The sequence below is a fragment of the Gigantopelta aegis genome, chromosome 9, assembly GCF_016097555.1.
Source record: "Gigantopelta aegis isolate Gae_Host chromosome 9, Gae_host_genome, whole genome shotgun sequence".
NCBI lineage: Eukaryota > Metazoa > Mollusca > Gastropoda > Neomphalida > Peltospiridae > Gigantopelta > Gigantopelta aegis.
The window spans coordinates 42356777-42382986 of record NC_054707.1 but is presented as its reverse complement, the minus strand read 5'-3'; the positions used below and the strand labels follow the sequence as shown (position 1 = coordinate 42382986).

The 26210-nt window shown below is 42.1% G+C and overlaps 1 protein-coding gene across 1 annotated transcript; it reads left to right on the top strand.

Moving 5' to 3' along the window:
* The first annotated feature begins 5872 nt into the window (after positions 1 to 5872).
* On the top strand, positions 5873 to 25191 carry LOC121381585 (mucin-2-like). The gene is made up of 7 exons (XM_041510919.1): positions 5873 to 6044; positions 6262 to 9578; positions 12251 to 12282; positions 16859 to 16992; positions 19828 to 19889; positions 23057 to 23586; positions 24894 to 25191. The coding sequence occupies exons 1-7, from the start codon at positions 5873 to 5875 to the stop codon at positions 25189 to 25191; spliced, it is 4545 nt and encodes a 1514-aa protein (XP_041366853.1).
* Positions 25192 to 26210: the final 1019 nt, after the last annotated feature.

Genomic DNA, 26210 nt, shown 5'->3' with positions numbered 1-26210 from the left:
TTATCGTAGGCCAATCGGTCCTGAATTCTGTGTCATTCGGTTGAGATTCAGATTATTCTGAATGGTGGAATGGTAGAATTAATAATGATTGTGGTAAAACAAAATGGTTGAATATTTGAAGCAAAAAAAAAAAAAACCCTCCATACAATCAATTTCGATATAAGTTAATAAATATTTATTGTTTACGTATATTCAAATACTAATTTATAAATCTTTGTTGAACTTTACTGTTACGACTAATAAAGTATGTAAGGAAAAGCACGGCTCATACCATCCATACAAAACAAAACTGGAAAACAACAAACTCCACAACGATTAGATCTTTTAAGTTTTCGGTACATTTGGTTTTCTTAGTCCCAGTAATGACAAAAGGTAAAATTTCTCAATCCTTGACCGATAATATTGATTTATTTAGTATTAATAACAAAACATCACCCTTTTCTGTAGTTTCTCAACTGTAGCCGTTCATGATTAAACCTCCCGCTAATTTATCGTTATTCCAACTAAAGAAATTATCGTTCATACACTGTATTAATCATGAATAAGTGATATTGCGACCAAGTAGCCCTCCAACCAGATTCAGAAAAAAGAAGAAAATAGTTTTTGCTCAGTAAAGTAGAAGCCGCGATTTCATGATGTGTCTTTCTGTTTATAGTTCATTTTGTTTATAGTTATTAGTGTTCGTCGAATTTTGACTGAAGAAACTATTTGTTCAAAATTTACTAAAATAAGTCGCTTTCATGGTGTTTGTTCGGGTATGTAATTTGCCATAAAATTTGCAATACAACAGCATTGATGTGTTGGCACCGACCTACAACATACATGTTAATGCTAACTTCACAATAAGTCACTGGAACACTTGACATATACCTGATGATCAAGACAACTTTCTGCATTGAATGGAAGTCTTGTCATTGAATTCGATGAGTATGTTTGTGTGAATAAATAAACAGTAACCATTTTGAGTCGATAAATTGAACACAGTGCACAAGGAAGGGACAGCAGTTTAAGACATCGGAGTAAAAGTTTCTGGTGCAAGCAATTCTTCATCATGATCACCATAGTGGCAGTTTTGATTCTAATGTCGCTAGGTAAGATTTAAGTCATTTATATCCTCTCACACACACACACACACACACACACACACACACACACACACACACACACGTATATATATATATATATATATATATATATATATATATATATATACACACACACACACACACACACACACACACACAATGCATTATTCTGCGCTATATGTTCGTTTGTAGCTAATATTGCATGTATGGTATATATATATATATATATATATATATATACAGTAAAGTACGCTTATAACGAACTGCAAGGGACCAGCTTCATTGGTTCGTTATAACAGTAGTTTCGTTGTACACATTTGCAGAAGTTGGTAATTTTTATTCCGAAAGTCGGCCATTTTGAATTTTGAACTCAATATAATAGTAAAAAAAATAAAAAATGCCTTGGTGATTATAAGACATTTATAAAAAATATATCATTTATTACAATCAATAAATACAACAAAACATTACTGAAAGATCACATCAAAAGAGTTTAGTGAATTACATGTACCTAATCACGTTTCGTCACGTAATCACTAATCGTGGTTTGTTTACTTAGCGTTGGACGCATAGTGGTGGTCCACTCAAGGCGATGTTTTTATTGCGTGCCGACTTGAACCACAAAAAGAGAGCATCGTCATCTTGAAATTCGGACGCGCGAATTCGTTTTCTAGCTGTGTTGAATTCTGAAGATTGACATTTTGATAAAATCGTTTCCCTCTGTTTCAAGATGGTACTGAGAGTGGATTTGGGAATCCCGAACTCAGCTGCTATGTCTTTGTTTGATTTTTGTCCGAGATCAACAGCTGCAACGATTTGAAATTTCACATCTAGATCGAGCGCTTTTTCGTTTACGTGATGTTTTCGTGTCCGTCATTATTGCATACTGAACGAAAAACTGACACGGATTATAAGAAACAAAGAGAATCCCATTAATTACCGCTGATTAATACATTGTATATATATATTGAGTTGAAAGTGTCAGACTGTTTTTGGAGTACGGTTGATCTCACGGCTCAGCTGTCCGTTAACACTGATTGGTTTGATACGTAACGGTTCCACTTAATCCCTTAATTGATACCTGTTCCCAAGTCCAGACAAACAAAAGTTATTTAGGCTGTGTTGTTTTAGTGCTGTCGTGCTGGGTCGATCCCACGGCTTTGCAGCGTTTTTGACTGATTGGTTTTGATACGTAATATTCACGGTTCGTTATGTAAACACTTATTTACATGGAATTACTATTTGGGACCACAAAAATTGGTTCGTTTTAACAGTTAATTCGTATACATACTAATACATTAAACACATAGGGGAGAAAATCGGGACTTTACAATGTTCGTTTCTAACCGGTAGTTTGTTTAGCGTATTCGTTCTAAACGTACTTTAATGTATTATATATATATATATATATATATATATATATATTATATATATATATATATATTATATATATATATATATAACACACACACACGCACACACGCACACACATGTATACATATATATACATACACATGTATATATATATATATATATATATATATATATATATATATATATATATATATATATATATAATTAGTTTAGCAATTTAGCAACTAAACCAGACACTGCATTTACTGTAAACCGTATTACATTGCGACGTGTTTTTTTTCGCGAAACCGGCCTCGGTGGCGTCCCGTGGCAGGCCATCCGGTCTACAAGGCATCGAGCATGGGATTTTTAACCGATACCGACTCCAAACCTAGTTTATTGCTCCGCAATGCTCAATGGGTAAGTGTAAACCACGCATGATCATCCATAATCAACAAGGCCATCTGCCTGTGGGAAGCGCATTGATAAAGATCCCTTGCTGCTAATCGGAAGAGTAGTAGTGGCGACAGTATAAATCTATGTGGTCCTTACCATATATCTATATAACCGTAAATAAAATGAGTGCGTCGTTAAATCAAACACTTCTTTCTTTCTTTCTTTGGTCGCGAATGTATACCTTAGCGCATGTTCGCGACATTTCGCGAACGACCGTTGACAGCTCAGACAAAAAAAAGTGGATAAAGACAGCTCACACAATCACGTCACATCCTGCCACGGACACCCTACTGAAGTCAACATCCGTGGTGGGCGTGCCTGAACCTTCGTATATGGGCACGTTAAATATTATATAGCCTGGTAGTCTATAGAGGGGATATACTCACCTGTATTATAAAACTCCATTCAGTTGTTAACTGTGTAACATTTGGTAGATAAAACAATAAATAGTGCCATCGATTGAGTTAATAAAACAATTAAGATTAGTCGCCATCACACGCAGAGCTCGTGTATACTGTTGAGTGAATTTTTGTGTGAATTTATTCTCAATAAAATATTTCAAAACAAAACAAATTACTTTAAGTACACTTCAAACTGGAAAATAGTGCGTGCGTATTAATTTAGCGACATAAGGTTGGACGCGAACGACGCGAAATTTATACGCACGCATTTTTTTCACGGTTTACAGTAATTGAGTCATCATTTGTCAGTACCAGTAACAGGAGATTTTCAATACAAAATGTAATGTGTGACCGTAACATCGTTAAATGGTGCTTGGGGGTCCATACACGTAAATCTGAAAATTGTCAGTAATGTGTTGACAGCAGTACAACGTCGGTTTATGCTTCTGAGACTGCGCATATCTGGAATAGTGATAGAGATCCCTTCACAAGCATGTGTAAGGTTGTGGACGTTGTGAATATGCGGCGAGTCCCCCACACTATCCTGTCTATGGGATGGTGCATATAAAAGATCCCTTGATGCTAATCGAAAAAGAGTAGCCCATGAAGTGGCGACAGCGGGTTTCCTCTCTTAATATCTGTGTGGTCCTTAGCCATATGTTCGACGCCATATAACTGTAAAATAAAATGTGTTTAATGTGTCGTTAAATAAAAAACATATCTTTCTTTGTCTGTTTCAGGTACAGCAAAACTTTCTAGAAATCTTTTAAAATAATTTGCTATGATTGTTTTCATTTAACAATATTTATTCAGTAAATGAGAAACAGGCGGTATTCCTATACAAATGCATCTTCACGTGATGATATTAAATACTGTATGAACGAAAACATAAAACATAACATCACAAAAGATCATTTCAGCCATTACAAACTACAGACACAGGGCTATCGTTTATGCTAATTAGTTCGGTCTGTATGAAATAAAACAATTTTTTGGAGACTATTCTCTGTAGAATATTTTCTTATGTTTAATCATTTGTTTTTATATAAGTAGGGGATATACCATTTCAAATAACAATAATTATAGAATGAAATGAGATATAAAACTCAAAATAAGTGCACAATGTGAGTTAATGTTCACACTCAAAGAGCATGAAAAAATCCAGCACCGATTGTTTTGATCGCCAATCACGTGACGTGACGTTGTACGTGCGAAAAGTGTGATTTGAAATTGAACACATAGTTTATGTGTACGTTGTGTGCAAATTGTGGCAATATTCTTTCTTGTTTGTAACTGGAACACTAAATCATAACCTTGCTGTCGCATTATTTACAACATTGTGTAACATTTCAACAATGAGACGTCAGACACCACCCAGCGAATTGTGATCAGTAGACTTAATGTGTCATAATCGGACATTAGCCGATTGTGGGCCCAATATCGACAAACCAGAAATGTGGATAATCGTCCCCGTTCAGGACGATCAAGGGCTAAAACTCCGGTCCAGGGCCCGGTAACATAAAGCACTCGTAACACTTACGTCAGACGTACACCATACATAATATGTGGCGTACGTCTGACGTAGGTGTTACGGGTGCTTTGTGTTACCGGGCCCAGGACCGCTTCATTACGACTTACACGTGAAAGGGACATACCCTAGTTATTAAACACTAAGGTATATTAATGACTATTATAGCCGTTTTTGATAACAGAAATCATACTTTACTTACATTTTATTGTTTAGGTTATCAATTTCCGTACATTCGAAGTGTTTTTGGTCATCCTAGTCTTTTTAATATCACAAAATGCATTTCTCATATCTTTAAAAACGCACGTGCGTCTGAGAAGTAACAACTATGGAGTCGAGTTTTAGTCTATTTTTAGAGCGTATTTCACCATTTTAAAGTCACAGACTAATGTTTCACTCAATTGTAAATATATCCAAATGTGTTACAGGTTTGTAAATTAACTAGACTTAGTGTTAATTTTCACGCGTTGAAACTTGGGTCTGTCCCTTTAAGGAATCGTGGTCAATCAGCCAATCGAATCGAAAGAGAACTCCGTGTTACAACTGGCGTTACAGTGGCTGGTCAGACTATTCGTAACAGACTGCATAGAAGTAACATCCACGCATGTCAACCCTACGTTACCCCACATTTGACTGCGAGACACATTGTTGCCAGATGTCTATGGTGTACACATCGAAGACATTGGGCTAACAGATTCACACTAGATCTCCATGATCGACGACAGCTCGTCTGGCGACGTCCCAACGTCTACGTTCGTCCTCACGACCGATTTGGAAGAGGGTCCGTTATGGTGTAGGGTGGCATCACCACGACTGCTAGAACCCAGCTGCATATTGTTCCTGGGAGGGTCAATGGGCAGTACTTCCGTGACAACATCCTTGCACCGATCGATGTGCCCTTCGCACGTCAGGCTGGACGCCATTTTGTTTTTCAGGACGACAACGCCCATACTCACCGGAGTCTACTGGTCACTGCATACCTTCAGCAACAGAACATCATCACACTTCCGTGGCCAGCCCTAAGCCCAGACCTGTCACCCATTGAGAACATGTGGGACATCATCGGACGACGTCTCCGAGAACGTCAACGCCAGCCAACCAACTTGCCTGAAATAGGCGCCGCTCTCCTAAAGGAATCGAACATGATCCCCCCCAAATGTTATTGGACGTTTAATCAGGAGCATGCCACATCGGATTCGTGCTTGATTGCCAAACCGCGGGGTATTTACCCGTTACTGGTGCAAATATTAAAAACGTCAAATTGACGAGCACCACCCCTATTGCCTATTTGTGTCTCCCCCGGACCTGCATCACTATCCTGACTATAATCTTTAATGCCAAGCATTTGTCCCATGAATGCAATAAAAATTAATACATCTCTGTTATATTGTGCTATATTTGAATATCCCCAAGTTATTTCGAATATTATATATTTCAGAAATCACCAGTGGTGCTAAACGTATACCTACCAAGGCCACCACTACCGTCTTCACTAAACCCACAAAGGTCACCACTACCATCCCTACTAAACCAACAAAGGCCACCACTACCATCCCTACTGAACCCATAAAGACCACCACTACCATCCCTACTAAACCAACCAAGGCCACCACTACCATCCCTACTAAACCCACCCAGGCCACCACTACAATCCGTATTAAACCCACCACGACCACCACTACTAAACCCACCCAGGAGACAACTACCATCGCTACTAAACCCACAACGGCCACCACTACCATCCCTACTAAACCCATCAAGACCACCACTACAATCCGTATTAAACCCACCACGACCACCACTACTAAACCCACCCAGGAGACAACTACCATCGCTACTAAACCCACAACGGCCACCACTACCATCCCTACTAAACCCATCAAGACCACCACTACAATCCGTATTAAACCCACCACGACCACCACTACTAAACCCACCCAGGAGACAACTACCATCGCTACTAAACCCACAACGGCCACCACTACCATCCCTACAAAACCCACCCAGGCCACCACTGCCATCCGTATTAAACCCACCACGGCCGCCACTACCATCCCTACTAAGCCCACCACTACCATCCCTACTAAACCCACCATGGCCACAACTACCATCCCAACTAAACCCACTAAGGCCACCACTATCATCCCTACTAAACCCACCATGGCCACAACTACCATCCCTACTAAACCCACTAAGCCCACCACTACCATCCCTACTAAACCCACCATGGCCACAACTACCATCCCTACTAAACCAACCCAGGCCACTACTACAATCCGTATTAAACCCACCACGACCACCACTACTAAACCCACCCAGGAGACAATTACCATCGCTACTAAACCCACAATGGCCACCACAACAATCCCTACAAAACCAAGCAACGCCACCACTACCATCCCTACAAAACCCACCCAGGCCACCACTGCCATCCGTATTAAACCCACCACGGCCGCCACTACCATCCCTACTAAGCCGACCACTGCCATCCCTACTAAACCCACCATGGCCACAACTACCATCCCAACTAAACCCACCAAGGCCACCACTACCATCCCTACTAAACACACCACGACCACAACTACCATTCCTACTAAACCCACCAAGGCCACCACTACCATCCCTACTAAACCCACCAAGGCCACCACTACCATCCCTACTAAACCAACAAAGGCCACCACTACCATCCCTACTGAACCCATAAAGACCACCACTACCATCCCTACTAAACCAACCAAGGCCACCACTACCGTCCCTACTAAACCAACAAAGGCCACCACTACCATCCCTACTAAACCCATAAAGACCACCACTACCATCTCTACTAAACCCACCAAGGCCACCACTACCGTCCCTACTAAACCCACAACGGCCACCACTACCATCCCTACTAAACCCACCACTACCATCCCTACTAAACCCACCACTACCATCCCTACTAAACCAACCAAGGCCACCACTACCATCCCTACTGAACCCACCAAGGCCACCACTACCATCCCTACTAAACCAACAAAGGCCACCACTACCGTCCCTACTAAACCAACAAAGGCCACCACTACCATCCCTACTAAACCCATAAAGACCACCACTACCATCTCTACTAAACCCACCAAGGCCACCACTACCGTCCCTACTAAACCCACAACGGCCACCACTACCATCCCTACTAAACCCACCACTACCATCCCTACTAAACCCACCAAGGCCACCACTACCATCCCTACTAAACCAACAAAGGCCACCACTACCATCCCTACTAAACCCACCAAGGCCACCACTACCATCCCTACTAAACCCACCACTACCATCCCTACTAAACCAACAAAGGCCACCACTACCATCCCTACTGAACCCACCAAGGCCACCACTACCATCCCTACTAAACCCACCACTACCATCCCTACTAAACCAACAAAGACCACCACTACCATCCCTACTAAACCCACCAAGGCCACCACTACCATCCCTACTAAACCCACCACTACCATCCCTACTAAACCAACAAAGGCCACCACTACCATCCCTACTGAACCCATAAAGACCATCACTACCATCCCTACTAAACCAACCAAGGCCACCACTACCGTCCCTACTAAACCCATCAAGACCACCACTACAATCCCTACTAAACCCACAACTACCATCCCAACTAAACCCACCAAGACCACCACTACCATCCCTATTAAACCAACCCAGGCCACCACTACAATCCGTATTAAACCCACCACGACCACCACTAATAAACCCACCCAGGAGACAACTACCATCGCTACTAAACCCACAACAGCCACCACAACCATCCCTACAAAACCCACCCAGGCCACCACTGCCATCCGTATTAAACCCACCACGGCCGCCACTACCATCCCTACTAAGCCCACCACTGCCATCCCTACTAAACCCACCATGGCCACAACTACCATCCCAACTAAACCCACCAAGGCCACCACTACCATCCCTACTAAACACACCACTACCATCCCTACTAAACCCACCAAGGCCACCACTACCATCCCTACTAAACCAACAAAGGCCACCACTACCATCCCTACTGAACCCATAAAGACCACCACTACCATCCCTACTAAACCAACCAAGGCCACCACTACCGTCCCTACTAAACCAACAAAGGCCACCACTACCATCCCTACTAAACCCATAAAGACCACCACTACCATCTCTACTAAACCCACCAAGGCCACCACTACCATCCCTACTAAACCCACCACTACCATCCCTACTAAACCCACCAAGGCCACCACTACCATCTCTACTAAACCAACAAAGGCCACCACTACCATCCCTACTAAACCAACAAAGGCCACCACTACCATCCCTACTAAACCCACCACTACAATCCCTACTAAACCCACCACAGCCACCAATAACATCTCTACTAAATCCACCACGGTCACCACTACCATCCCTACTAAACCCAACAAGGCCACCACTACTATGCCTACTAAACCCACCACGGTATCCACTACCATCCCTACCAAACCCACCCAGGAGACAACTACCATCGCTACTAAACCCACCAAGGCCACCACTACCATCACTACTAAACCCATCAAGGTCACAACTACCATCCCTACTAAATCTATCAAGGCCACGGTATCCACTACCATCGCTACCAAACCCACCCAGGAGACAACTACCATCGCTACTAAACCCACCAAGGCCACCACTACCATCACTACTAAACCCATCAAGGTCACAACTACCATCCCTACTAAATCTATCAAGGCCACGGTATCCACTACCATCCCTACTAAACCCACCCAGGAGACAACTACCATCGCTACTAAACCCACCAATGCCAGAACTACCATCCCTACTAAACCTATCAAGGCCACCACTACCATCCCTACTAAACCCACCACTGCCACCCCTACTAAACCAACCACTACCACCCCTACAAAACCCACCCAGGCCACCACTACCATCCGTATTAAACCCACCATGGCCACCACTACCATCCCTACTAAGCTCACCACTACCATCGCTACTAAACCCACCACGGCCACAACTACCATCCCAACTAAACCCACCAAGGCCACCACTACCATCCCTACTAAACCCACCATGGCCACAACTACCATCCCAACTAAACCCACCACGGCCACAACTACCATCCCACCTAAACCCACCACGGCCACAACTATCATCCCTACTAAACACACCACGACCAGAACTACCATCCCGACTAAACCCACCACTACCATCCCTACTAAACCCACCATGGCCAAAACTACCATCCCAACTAAACCCACCACGGCCACAACTACCATCCCAACTAAACCCACCCAGGCCACCACTACCATCCGTATTAGACCCACCACGGTGATCACTACCATCCCTACTAAACCCACCATAGCCACAAGTACCATCCCTACTAAACCCACCAAGGCCACTACTACCATTCCTACTAAACCCACCATGGCCACCACTACCATCCTTATTAAATCCACCACTACAATCTCTACTAAACCCACCAAGGCTACCACTACCATCACTACTAAACCGACCACGGCCACCACTACCATCCCTACTAAACCCACCAAGGCCACTACTACCATTCCTACTAAACCCACCACGGCCAACACTACCATCCTTATTAAATCCACCACTACAATCTATACTAAACCCACCAAGGCTACCACTACCATCACTACTAAACCCACCAAGGCCACCACTACCATCCCTACTGATCCCACCAAGGCCACCACTACTATCCCTACTGATCCCACCAAGGCCACCACTACTATCCCTACTAAACCCACCACGGCCACCACTACCATCCCTACTAAACCCACCACGGCTACCACTACCATCCCTACTAAACCCACCACGGCTACCACTACCATCCCTACTAAACCCACCCAGGCCACCACTACCATCCGTATTAAACCCACCACGTCCACCAGTACCATCCCTACTAAACCCACCACGGCCAACACTACCATCCTTATTAAATCCACCACTACAATCTCTACTAAACCCACCAAGGCTACCACTACCATCACTACTAAACCCACCAAGGCCACCACTACCATCCCTACTGATCCCACCAAGGCCACCACTACTATCCCTACTGATCCCACCAAGGCCACCACTACTATCCCTACTAAACCCACCACGGCCACCACTACCATCCCTACTAAACCCACCACGGCTACCACTACCATCCGTACTAAACCCACCACGGCTACCACTACCATCCCTACTAAACCCACCACGGCTACCACTACCATCCCTACTAAACCCACCACGGCTACCACTACCATCCCTACTAAACCCACCACGGCTACCACTACCATCCCTACTAAACTCACCACGGCTACCACTACCATCCCTACTAAACCCACCACGGCCACCACTACCATCCCTACTAAACCCACCCAGGCCACCACTACCATCCGTATTAAACCCACCACGTCCACCAGTACCATCCCTACTAAACCCACCACGACAACACCTACCATCCCTACTAAACCCACCACGGCCACCACTGCCATTTCTACTGAACCCACCACGGCCACCACTGCCATCTCTACTAAACCCACCACGGCCACCACTGCCATCTCTACTAAACCCACCAAGGCCACCACTACTAGACCCTACCAGACCACCACTACCATCCCTACTAGGCCCACCCTGACCACCACTACCATCCCTACTAGGCCCACCCTGACCACCACTACCATCCCTACTAGACCCACCCTGACCACCACTACCATCCCTACTAGACCCACCCTGACCACCACTACCATCCCTACTAGACCCACCCAGACCACCACTACCATCCCTACTAGGCCCACCCTGACCACCACTACCATCCCTACTAGGCCCACCCTGACCACCACTACCATCCCTACTAGGCCCACCCTGACCACCACTACCATCCCTACTAGGCCCACCCAGACCACCACTACCATCCCTACTAGGCCCACCCTGACCACCACTACCATCCCTACTAGACCCACCCAGACCACCACTACCATCCCTACTAGACCCACCCAGACCACCATCACCATCCCTACTAGACCCACCCTGACCACCACTGCCATCCCTACTAGACCGACCCTGACCACCACTGCCATCCCTACTAAACCTACAAGGACGACCACTACAATTTCCTCGAAAGATGCCAGAACTACATCTATAATCCCTAGAACCACCACTACTATGATGACTACCCTTACCCGCACCACAACACGTACCTCCACCATTACCCCGACCACGACGGATACCCCTACAACAACAACTACCTCTACCATCACGATTAGACCTACAGGTAAGTATTTTGTTTACACTTAATTATTATATATTAAAAAGGATTTAGTCCTGTTATAAGTCTTTGGCGTATCTCTCGCAAAATCTGTTTGGAATAATAAGGGCATCTTACTTATACACTCTTTCAGGCTATATTTGTTCTTTCTTCCAACTTGAAGAGGTACAAATATAAAATTCAATGTAAATGATGACTGTATGTAAATCTCTCTCTCTCTCTCTCTCTCTCTCTCTCTCTCTCTCTCTCTCTCTCTCTCTCTCTCTCTCTCTCTCTCTCTCTCTCTCTCTCTCTCTCTCTCTCTCTATATATATATATATATATATATATACATACATAATACATACATACATACATACATATATACATATATATATATACATACATACATACATACATACATACATACATACATATATATATATATATATATATATATATATATATATATATATATATATATATATATATATATATATATATATATATAATATAATACTAAACGAGCATGCCTGTCATACCATTTTTATAAAATGAGTGAACAGTGAGTCAGATACGAACACTGTTCACGAGTTTCATAAAAATTTGATGACAGGCAAGCTAGTTTAGTATTTTATTTATTACAAACCAACTGGAAACAGTCCGCAACGCAGAAGTAAGCAGATGTCGAATCATACTACACGTTGTTTTTCTTCGAATTGGGTCTGCAAGTAATCTACGTCGTCCTCACGTCACGCCAATATTACACAAATTAAATATTGAGTCATTGTTATGACATGAGCAATATCTTACACTGGAGTTTAAGAAGATTTAAAAGATCCGAAAAAATTTAGCGGGTTTTCTCTGATAACTTCGAGTAAGGATTACCATATATTTGACATCCAGTAGCCGATGGTTAATTGATGAATGTGCTCTAGTGGTGTCGTTCAACAAAACAATGTCACAATGTCCTTTTAACATCTAACATTTTATTTTAAACTGTTATTCGTTTGAAATGATTATTATTTTACCTGTTTTGTTTCTACAGCACCGACAGCGACGTGCGTATGTGAGAGAGCATACGGTATGGAGGACGTCCGTGATAACGATAAGTTATGCAAGTATGTTTACGAGTCCATGAGTTAGATGGGATAGGTGGGGTGTGTGGTGACTTAAGTAGTGGTGTTAGGTGAGGTGCAGTGGATCGTTTGGCAATGGGCGGTGTTGCCGTATGGTCAGGACGTTTGTAAGGGGTGCTCGTTTTTGTCTTTGTGGCAGAGGAGTAGTAGTTTGACAAGAACTACCCACACTATTGTCTGTTTTGAGGAGAAGGTCTGAAAGATAACGGAAAAATTCCGACAGACTAGAATCGGTTAATTTTGTTTTGTAATTTTTTCTTCCCCACGTTATAGCGGTAAACCGAGCACGATTGAAGTCCAAGTTTTTAGATGACATGGCCGAAATAATCTTAGACTTCAGTAGTTTTAGAGACTTAGCATAATGCTTAATCAACACGTTCATGGCTTGATTGGCCCATCTTTGATTTGTCAAGTTTAAGTCGAATGTAGTCTAAATTCGGACGTGCTGGTTTGATGAAGGAGTTAAGTTCCTCCACCTTCTTTGCTAGCGATTTCGGGAGGGTCGAATTGATTACATTCTCGTCGACTAACCTAGTCTGGTGGATGCACTGCAACACACCGTACAGAAGTTTGACCAATCCAGCCGAATCGGATTGGTAAAGCCCGCTTTTTGATTTCGAATGGTTGGACGGCGGGTTTTCAAAAGCCCGTCCTCTACTACCCGCATCTGTGGCATTTGTTTCCGGTTGTAATGTCTAAATTCGGACGTGCTGATTTGATGCAGGAGTTAAGCTCCCCAACCTTTCTTGCTAGCGATTTCGGGAGGATCGAATTGATTAAAATCTGTAATAGATAATACAGGGTTAAGTGGCGATTTTTCAAGAATCGACAGTTAACTGAGTATTCTCCAACCAAAACCATTATTCATTTTTTTAAATTACGTGACTGCTAAATTAATTTCTATTTGATCTTTGTAAATGAAAATATTGGTTAAAATGGCAAAGAAAATTTACACAACTAATAACCCAAAACGGTAGGATCCTTTTGGACCTAACCTGAACGATTCGGCCAAGAAAACCTCAGCAGTGGATAGCTGGCATTAAGCGAGATGCACGTGCTAAACGTGTAACCTGTGGTTTCCGATTTAATTTCCGACAATCTTCGTTGTTCCGCCAGAATACATTACTCTCACTAGTATCAGGTTTATAACTATTAAGGCTTAAATTACATGTTCATTTGATGATGCAGATGTTTTGCCTCGTGGGCTAATGCGTTGTAGCCTACTTGTTTATAATGTACAAGTTCTGTCGGTAGTGGCTTCGAATCCCTGTCCCGAACTCATAAAAACGTTCAAACTGCATTATTTCACAGGTGTTGATTCTTGAAAAATAATCTACACTCTACTGTTACACACATAGATATTAACGCACTGGGATAATAAATCCTTTAGGGCCACACAAATTACCCCATGCCGTTGTTGGGACTCGAACCTATGACACCGAATCGCCCGCAAATAGCAGACTAACCACGATGCGTTCTGAGATATCCAGACATCCATAAAAAGGATACTGTTTACCTCAACCACATGCATGGGGCCTACAATCCACGCGGTCGATCTCGCTTATGTGCATGGCACAGTGGGCAGACCTGGCACTGGCTAGTATGTATTGATGTATGAATATCTATATATTGTATGTATGTCGAGGTTGACTGTTAACGCACTGGCGCAGGGGATAATTAAATCCTTTCTGACCTCACAAATTGTCCCATGCCGTTGCTAGGACTCGAATGTGTATGTGTAATGTATATATGTATGCGAGTTATGAGTATGTGTGTGATGTATGTATATGTATATATGTGTGTGTGTAATGTATGTACGTATGTATTGATGTATGTATGTATGTATTGATGTATGAATATCTATATATTGTATGTATGTCAAGGTTGACTGTTACATACATAGATATTAAGGCACTGGCGCAGGGGATAATTAAATCCTTTCTGACCTCACAAATTGTCCCATGCCGTTGCTGGGACTCGAACCTGTGGCACCGATTCGCCCGCAAATTTCAAGACTAACCACGATACGCTCTGAGCTATCAAATGTATGTATGTAGGTATGTGTGTATGTGTATGTGTTAAATGTGTTTAAGTGTTTAATGTGTATTTAGTGTGTAATGTGTGTATGTTTATGTGTGTAATGTTTGTATGTGTATTTTTTAATGTGTGTAATGTGTGTTTATGTGCGTGTTTATGTGTGTAATGTATGTATGTATGTATGTATGTATGTATGTATGCATGCATTCATGTATGCATATATGCATGTATGTATGTATGTATGTGTGTGTGTATGTATGTGTGTATGTATATGTGTATGTATGTATGTATGTATGTATGTGTGTATGTATGTATGTTTGCGTAATACGTGTGTGTGTGATTCTAATTTAAAATGTTTACATTTTTATATTACAAATTCGTTTATGGTATTCCAAGTTGTTTAAAGCAGTGTTAGGCGAATGCTTTCAACTACCATAAACGGATTTGTAATGTAAAAAACCCGTAATAGATAGTAAAGTAAAAAGTAAAGTTTGTTTTATTTAACGACGCCGCTAGAGCACATTGATTTTTTATCTTATCATCGGCTATTGGACGTCAAACATATGGTCATTCTGACACTGTTTTTAGAGGAAACCCGCTGTCGCCACATAGGCTACTCTTTTTACGACAGGCAGCAAGGGATCTTTTATTTGCGCTTCCCACAGGCAGGATAGCACAAACCATGGCCTTTGTTGAACCAGTTATGGATCACTGGTCGGTGCAAGTGGTTTACACCTACCCATTGAGCCTTGCGGAGCACTCACTCAGGGTTTGGAGTCGGTATCTCGATTAAAAATCCCATGCCTCGACTGGGATCCGAACCCAGTACCTACCAGCCTGTAGACCGATGGCCTGCCACGACGAAAAATAACTGACAAAGTAATATATTAATAGAATATATCACCATTGTGAGCTATAGATAAGGTAATTCCAACCTGTGCAAAAAGCTAGCTAATTCAGGTCAGTGGGCAAAAATTATATATGTACATGGACAATTCCCACCTCAAAACATGTATATGTTGATTACTAGTAACTTAACTAGCCGAGTTGGAAAGCGTTCACCTGATGTGCGGTCGGTCTAGGATCGATCCCCTTCGGTGGTCCCATTGAGCTATTTCTCGTTTGAGCCAGTGCACCATAACTAGTATACCAAAGGTCGTGGTATGTGCTATCATGTCTGTGGGATGATGCATATAAAAGATCGTCTCTAAGACTACATGTCAGAATTACCAATAGCCGATGTGCTCTTGTGTTCTTGTTGAACAAAAACAAACTATTTATTTATTATTTATTTCAACTTACTGTTTTCGTGTTTATATCCAATTAAGGTTCAGTCACGCTGTCCTGGGCTCACACCTCAGCTATCTGGCTGTGTGTTCATGACAGTGTGTTAGTTGTTAGTGGTTAGTGAGATAGAAGAGGGTGCAATGATCTTAGAACCTAGCCATTGAGTCGTTAAAACTCGCTCTGGGTGGGAGCCGATAACGGGCTGCGAACCATGTACCTACCAGCCTTATGTCCAATGGCTTTACCACGACGCCACCGATGCCGGTCAAAGCAAACTAACATTAACTGTTATTTTACAGGGCTGTCAGGACAGCAACTCTATGCTTGTTGAGAATCACCTTGATCTCAGATGTGGCGTGTGATGGATTAACATCGACTGCAAAGTATCTGATTGGTATCATATTGCCCATAGTGCTCGAAACATGCGGAAGAGGTAGGTGCTAGCACGTCTGTTCATAAAAAGGAATTCAAAACTGGTACATCATAGGCCGTGCTACCTGCCCCAAAGTTCAGGCAGCGAACGTTTCGCTAACGTACACGAACTATTTGATTGGTTCCCGACGTGTTTATTACCCCAGAAACAAATATCATAGTGTCAGGGATGGGGTCCTGATATCACTAACTTACAGTCATGATATGGCCAATGATTCTACACAAAATGAATGATTTAGATATATACAGTAATTAGAGCATATTACAGCCGTACTATAGTCCTGTTCAATTGGTTAAACCCTAAGTGTTTTGCAAATGTTACATTTAATTCCTATTCAGTACTTGTTTTTGTTACATACGCATGAAAACAAACCCAAACCCCGACATATTTCATATACAATTCATCATCTAAAATGCACGAAGTTGACTTATTTTTATTTTGCAAAAATCTCTGTATGTTTTGAAAGCAGGTTCTTTGTCCTATAAATAACTACGGCTATTTGTATAACAAGGAAGGAAGGAGATGTTTTATTTAAGGACGCAATCGACACATTGTATTTACGGATATATAGCGTCAGACATATGGTTAAGGACCACACAGATATTAAGAGAGGAAACCCGCTGTCGCCACTTCATAGGCTACTCTTCTCGATTAGCAGCAAGGGATCTTTTATATGCACCATCCCACAGACAGGATAGTACATGCTACTTCTCTTTTACACCAGTTGTGGAGCACTGGCTGGAACGAGAAATAGCCCAATGGGCCCACCGACGGGAATCGATCATAGATCGATCGCGCATCAGGCGAGTAGTATGACCTATATTTAAGAAACAGTTTGGAAACTAAGTCAATAAACAATTCAGGGGCGGATTCAGGCGAGGAGTCCAGGTGACACGCCCCCACTCTACTTTTTTTCAAACAATATATATTACAAAATATACACAAAAAATTAAAACTTATCCCATTCACCTGGGTTTTGGGCCCCCACTATTAAAAAACTTCTGGATCTGCGCATGCTATTTCATTAATGTAATATACTGATACAAAAAATAAATAAGTTTGGGTGCTATTGGGGATAAAACACTGTAAAGTAACTATAAGATAGGTTGATACATTATGACTGTCAGGTTGTATGTCCATGAATAATATATAATATATTATTTACTAATGCACCGGCAAGTGTTCAACTGAAGGTCACGTTCCCTTTTAGTGAGGGGTCTTGGGGTGAGGTCTTAATCTCAATCTTAATGTTCATTGTGACATATTGCACACACACGTGACCAGAATATTGTATACCCGCGATTGGTGGAGGCGTGGCCCTTTGGCCAAACCACACCCACGTCTGGCTTCGTATGTAATTGTGTTAGGTTAGGTATGATATGTAAATATATAATTTATTTAAAAAAAATCAAATAAATAATGTATTGGCAAAACTGATTCAATAAACTGCATGTACATGGATTGGTTACATGTATTTTTACGTATATGTTTAAAGAAAAGGTTAGACAAAACTGGTACATATTTTATATTCCAAAACCATCATGACCTTGAATCAATGAAACACGCTATAATGGCCTTCACGTAGCCTCGTATCCTAATTTTTTGTTGTGCAAATAGCTTTAGTTATTTATAGGAGAATTATCGTACATTCAAAACATACATACATTTTTGTAAAATGGAAATAAGTCAACTTCGTGCATTTTAGATGATGTATATAAAACCTGTCGGGGTTTGGGTTTGTTTTATTGCAAATGTAAAGAGCACAATGATTGAATAGGAAATAAACGTAACATTTGAAAAAAAATTAGGGTCTAAACAATTGAACAGGGCTATAATATACATGGATATGTGAAAACATACCAATTCTATGATATATGGGGTTAACAGTGAACATGTATTAAAGAAAGAAATCAGTTGGAGCAAGGGGTTTCAATCACCGAAACCCCCTCTCTACACATGCGCCTGATTTTAGTCAGCATTAGCGTCGTAATGTTCGTATAAAGTACAACGATGCAATCTGAGGTTAAATGTCAGTAATGTGAGGTTAAATGTCAGTAATGTGAGGTTAAATATCAGTAATGTGAGGCTATATGTCAGTAATGTGAGCTAAATGTCAGTAATGTGAGGTTATATGTTAGTAATGTGAGCTAAATTCAGTAATGTGAGGTTAAATGTCAGTAGTGTGAGGTTAAATGTCAGTAATGTGATGTTAAATATCAGTAGTGTGAGGCTAAATGTCAGTAATGTGAGGTTAAATGTCAGTAATGTGAGGTTAAATGTCAGTAATGTGAGCTAAATATCAGTAATGTGAGGCTAAATGTCAGTAGTGTAAGGCTAAATGTCAGTAATGTGAGGTTAAATGTCAGTAATGTGAGGTTAAATGACAGTAATGTGATGTTAAATATCAGTATGTGAGGTTAAATGTCAGTAATGTGAGGTCAAATATCAGTAATGTGAGGTTAAATGTCAGTAATGTAAGGCTAAATATCAGTAGTATAAGGCTAAATGTCAGTAATATGAGGGTAAATATTAGTAATGTGAGGTTAAATATCAGTAATGTGAGGTTAAATGTCAGTAACGTGAGCTAAATGTCAGTATTGTGAGGTTATATGTTAGTAATGTGAGCTAAATGTCAGTAATGTGAGGCTAAATGCCAGTAGTTTCCGATTAGTGTGACCCCTTATTTATGTCCTTCAATGGACAGCTACACAAGGCTGTATGATAAAATGGAAACACTTCAAGTTTCCAATAATTACTTTTTATTTGATGTCTGTCAATATTCCTTCTGCTTCAGCATGCCATCTCATTCTAATGGACTATTTGTTTACGTTTCAGGAACCGCTGCAATGCAGTCGAATACTTCGGTTATTGCTGTTTGCGTTCTCGTGCTGTTGCAGGTGTGTCATCAGTGGTAACCAGTGACACTGCTAAGGCCTCCACGATTCACAAATATTGAACTCGAGTACTCGAGGGTCAAACTCGACCCAGACCTGAGTACCCGACACTTACACTAGATGATGATGAGATTAAAGAATAAAGTATAATAGCATTATGCATCTTAATTCCAGCGCTGACATTGGATGCCAAATAATACATTGTACTGCATTTAGAAACCGGTTGATATGTTCAATGTTGTGACGGACGGACGACCAGTTTAAAAAAAGAGAAACTAGCGCATGATCATATAATTATTGTGAAACTTATATCCTTGATTATTTATTGCTGAAATTACTGTCTTACATTGTCCATTGTAGTACAGTTGATCAATGTATTCCACCATGTACGGATACTCGACTCTTGAGGACGGACTCGAGTCTTGCTAGATTCGACTCAGTACTCGTAAAGACCCTAGACACTGCACGTTGTCACCGCCGTCTATCAAGGTCATCTGTTGTCCTTCACTGACAGAACACTGTGTAAATTGTGCTGAAGTGTTCCACGTGCAAAACAGTGTTGTGTTCAAGAGGTCGAGCACTCGTGAACAATTTGACTGATACTACCGTCTAGTGAGCGACCACTGTAGCTGGTGCTGACGGTTTCTTCGTTTTATGTTCAAATAAACAGTAACACCTAAACATTTGAACTTCATAAATTACATTGTGAAGGTTGTGGTTTGATTTGACTTCAACTTATTATCGCTGTCCCAGGAACACATCAGCTATCTAGACCTTCTGTACAGGACAGTGGATTAGTGGTTAGTTGTTAGTGAGAGAGAAGTCGGAGTAGCGGCTTTACCCTTCACCACTGAACCGTTAACACTCGATCTGGGTGGTAGTTGAACCGGCCGGGTGCGAACCCAGTACCTACCAGCTTTAAGTCTGATGGCTTAATAACCACGATACCACAGATGCCTGTTGATTCTTGATTATTAAAGTTCAATGATTGTGTTTGTTGTGTAGATAGATAGCAAGTTGTGAAATGTTTTAACAGACATATATAGGAAGCTCAGTATAATTGTTGATAAGGCCTATTTCTACTTCTTGATGCGCGGTCGGTCCGGGATCGATCCCCGTTGGTGGGCCCATTGGGCTATTTTTCACTCCAGCCAGTGCACCACAACTGGTATATCAAACGCCGTTGCATGTGCTATTTTGTCTATGGGATGGTGCATATAAAAGATTCCTTGCTACTAATGGAAAAATGAAGCGAGGTTTTTTTTCTTAGACTGTATGTCAAAACTACCCAATGATTGACATCCAATAGCCGATGATTAATAAATCAATGTGCTCTAGAGGTGTCGTTCAACAACACAACCTTCTTATTATTTCCACTTCTCCACGTGTGGAGAATGTGACATAGTCCCAAGCCCACCATACCACACCTCTCATTTGTTGCTTATTGTTGTACTCTCGTGCATGATGAAGCAGAAATGTATATACGTGTCGATGGCACTATTTTACAATTTATTTTGAGCAGGAATAAAAACATCATGTATTTTGTTTTCGTCTAAATAAGGACGAATTTACAGCCTTGTGTTTTGTATATATTTCCAGTTGCTTGAGTTAAAAGTTAAATAAAGAATTGAAGTGGATATACGTGATATATTGTGCGGTTATAGAATATATGGACCAAACGGTGATCCCTACACTGCAATAAATACGGCTTACACTAAGTAAGGCTGTAGGTTTTACAGTTTCTTGATTCTCACTTGAAGGCTAATCACACGTGCGTTGCACAATGGCAATGGTTCGCCATGGAACGTCAGTCATATTAAATGTTTAAAATGTAGACACGAACACGCCCCCTACTCCTCCTCCACTGAATCCCGTCTCTCTCCCCCTTCGTCTCTCATATCCAGACTCTTGACTGCTTGTCTGTCTGACTGTCTGTATCTCTGTCTGACTCGTACCCTCTCTTGCTATCTCTGCGTCTGTCTCTTACCCCCTCTTGCTGTCTCTGCGTCTGTCTCTTACCCTCTCTTGCTGTCTCTGCGTCTGTCTCTTACCCTCTCTTGCTATCTCTGCGTCTGTCTCTTACCCTCTCTTGCTGTGTCTGCGTCTGTCTCTTACCCTCTCTTGCTGTCTCTGCGTCTGACTCGTACCCTCTCTTGCTATCTCTGCGCCTGTCTCTTACCCTCTCTTGATGTCTCTGCGTCTGTCTCTTACCCTCTCTTGCTGTCTCTGCGTCTGACTCGTACCCTCTCTTGCTGTCTCTTACCCTCTCTTGCTGTCTCTGCGTCTGTCTCTTACCCTCTCTTGCTGTCTCTGCGTCTGTCTCTTACCCTCTCTTGCTGTCTCTTCGTCTGACTCGTACCCTCTCTTGCTGTCTCTGCGTCTGTCTCTTAACCTCTCTCGCTGTCTCTGCGTCTGTCTCTTACCTTCTCTTGCTGTCTCTGCGTCTGTCTCTTACCCTCTCTTGCTGTCTCTGCGTCTGTCTCTTACCCTCTCTTGCTGTCTCTGCGTCTGTCTCTTACCCTCTCTTGCTGTCTCTGCGTCTGTCTCTCTTACCCTCTCATTCTGTCTCTGCGTCTCTCTCTCTCTCTCTCTCTCTCTCTCTCTCTCTCTCTCTCTCTCTCTCTCTCTCTCTCTCTCTCTCTCTCTCTCTCTCTTGTTACTGTTTCTCAATTTTAAAATCAACAATACAATATTACACATATTATACAATTCACAGTATAGCAAAGTACTGCATAGAGTAGCGTAGCATAGCACAGCATAACGTAAGGTTTCGCAGCACAGCACGGCACAGCACAATGCAAATATTAAAGCATAGCAAAGCATAACGTAATGTTTCGTAGAACAGCACAGAACAGCACAGCACAAAATTATTAAAGCATAGCAAAGCATAACATAGCGTGGCATAGCATAGTACAGCCAATCCCAATGAACAAATGTTAAAGTTTGTTTTGTTTAACAACACTACTAGAGCACATTGATTTATTAATCATCAGCTATTGGATGTTAAACACAGGTAATTTTGACATATAGTCTTAGAGAAAAAACCCGCTACATTTTGTTTCCATTAGTCGCAAGGGATCTTTTATATGCACCATCCCACAGATAGGATAGCACATACCACACGACCTTTGATATACCAGACCTCACAGTAAAAGTGTGCCTTTTCGAAGCTAGTTGGAAATGCCAACCCAACAATCTTGAGGGCCAGAGACAGCATGCGTAAGGATGAAGCTCAGTTTGATGCTGCACGGCTTCAGGATGAACTAGGTGAAACCCCTGTAAACGTATATGATGCCACACCAAGAAGCTGCAGATTAAGCTCAACAAGCTCCGACAGACGCGATGAACTAGGTGAAACCCCTGTAAACGTATATGATGCCACACCAAGAAGCTGCAGATTAAGCTCAACAAGCTCCGACAGACGCGATGAACTAGGTGAAACCCCTGTACACGTATATGATGCCACACCAAGAAGCTGCAGATTAAGCTCAACAAGCTCCGACAGACGCGATGAACTAGGTGAAACCCCTGTAAACGTATATGATGCCACACCAAGAAGCTGCAGATTAAGCTCAACAAGCTCCGACAGACGCGATGAACTAGGTGAAACCCCTGTAAACGTATATGATGCCACACCAAGAAGCTGCAGATTAAGCTCAACAAGCTCCGACAGACGCGATGGCATCAAGTTCATTCCTGGGTCTAATTTCACAAGACATCGTAATCCTAGTTTTGCACATAAACGTAAATCTACGACTAAACCATAATTCTTATTACTATTATAGTTCAACAAATATAGTTATAACAACACATATTTCATTTTCTTTTATCTTTAAAACACTCCAGCTTCCGTAATGATGCAATTTGCTGCGTGAAATTGATGCCAAACACGTGTAAACGCACGACAGGTATAACTACTGGTAGCAGACGTAAACTTACGATGTTTAGTGAAATGGGCCCCAGAAATGCTGAAGAGCACACGCCACTGTGTGAGATGAAACTAGATTACGTTTTACACCGTCTCTGACGTTATTAGCTTTTTACACGTTGTATTGTTCTTTGTGAATAAACATATCATATGTGATTTAGCATAATAACATCTAACATAATTTTTTTTTTTATTTGCGAGGGGTTATATCAGAGTGCGGGTTTGTTTTAAACCCTGTCCATTCCGTCTGTTTTATATAAAGCAACATGAAAAAGAAGTATAGTAATGAGAGAAACGTGAAAGAGGACAGAAATAAAACAGCTTAACGCATAAGTAAAGAGAAACAGTTATTAAATTTCAAAATGTTAAAGCCCTGAACTGATTTGAAAATTCTGTATTTATCTCGTTTGTTAACTGTTTGTGTGGGGTTATGTCCGAGTGGGTTTTCTTCCAATGGAATTTTGCCCGTTTACCCAAGCACAGCACAGCACAACACAACAGCGCAACACAAAATATATAACCTAAAGGGGCCCTCACATATTATCAGCCGGCGTCCGCGCGATTTTTCTAATCGCAGGAGTCGCCGGGGGATTTAGAGCTCGTGGATGAATCGGGCGAATTTCATGTCTGCGACGTGTGCCCTCACATATTAGACGGGGCCCGGGCGGTGCCCTTTGAACATTGGATCGCAGTGGAGACAGTGCGGCCGTCAGGGCATCGGCCGGACGCCGCTACATAATCTGGCGGGCGCCGGCTGATCAAAGAACAGGTCGGTAGGCGTCCTGGCGGAGCCCGGCCGAGCGACTGGCGATTGATGTCGGTCTTCCCCCCCGGCGTCCGCGCCTCGACTATATATAGATGCGTTGTATAAAGTTGTGGGGGCCATTTAGAAGCCGTCGGGGGGGGGGGGGGGGGGGGGCGCGGTCGGGACCAGCGGGGCGCCCGGCCGATGTTGTACAAATCGTCCGGGATCCGTGAGGGGGCCGTGAGGCTATCGTAGGGTCACCATGAGGGGCCCGTGAAATTCCCACCGGCGCCCGGCGGATTTTTTTCCCAATAATTTTCCTCAAAATCTTCAGGCGGCCGCCAGATCACCGGTCGGTTTCCGGCAGGCCGCCGGGCGGGGCCCTAGCGACTTATCTTCGGGATTGCCACGACCTAAAATCGCGCTTGGAAAATCACAGATTTGGGAGTCAGGTTTTCACGCCCGTGTGGTTCGGGCGACCCCTAAAAATCGCAGCGGAGCCCGTAGAAATCCGGCAGCGAAAATGCCCTTTTTGGCCTGTTTTAGGAGTCGCGCGGACGCCGCGACCGATATGTGAGGGCCGCTTTAAACGGATCAGCGACGGATCTGAGACGTTTTTACAGATTTTATGAGAACCAGACACTAAGTTGATTATACCCAAACACAATGTTGGCGGACAGTCAGTATACGCCAAGAGTGCTCATACTGGAGTCGATGACTCGTCTTCTATAGAAAAACTGCATTATCTGGATCTTTTAGATCTATTAAGTAAATATGTTCATTATGTTTATTAATCAAATCTTCCGTGACGACGGTAGACAGTAAAGTGCCATGAAAACATAACCGCGTGCAGATGACAATGACCGCGGAGGATAAGTATTATCGTGGTAATTCTTCTAGCATACTTCCTTGATGGCCCATAGAGTACGCGCCATATATATATATATATAAAACACCTTTAAATTAACCCTCACTGAAATATTACAAAAATATTGCTTTCTGTCACAAGTGTTCAGAAGAGAGAAAAAAGGTAATGTTTTTTGACAAATTCTTTAAGGCATGTATGGTGGAATGAAAGACATTCGGGATATTGGTAAAAAAAAAGCTGTTACGGAACTAAACAAAAGCTGCAATAATACGAAAGGAATGGATAGTTATCAATGTTGTAGTTTTCTTCTTATTTTGTTTTCTCTCAAGAAAATGTAAATGTAAATTGGTTTTAACTAGCGTGACTAGATCAATAATTACACGAATTTTCCGTCTTTAAATCGGGGGCTTAAGTACGGTAAATACCATCTTCTAAAGATAAGATAAAAGTTTGTCTAAAATTACGCTCATGGCTTAAATTAAGAAGTTCAAAACTATGTATACTATAATAAAGGAAAACAGGAAAAGTCAGATAAGCAACGGAGTACACAATATCGTTCAGTGACAACCTCAGTCACATTAAAACATGATTCAATATCACAGGCGTCGGAAGATGCTGTCAACTGAGGGGAGGGAGACGTTATTAATTCGATTTTTAATTGAAGAGAGACAACGCATATATGCATTCTAGCCACCCCGGAAACATAGCTAAGCAAGGGACAGGTGAGTACTTTTCGCGTAGGATTATTTTAATAGCTACACGTGAAATTTATGTCATATGCAA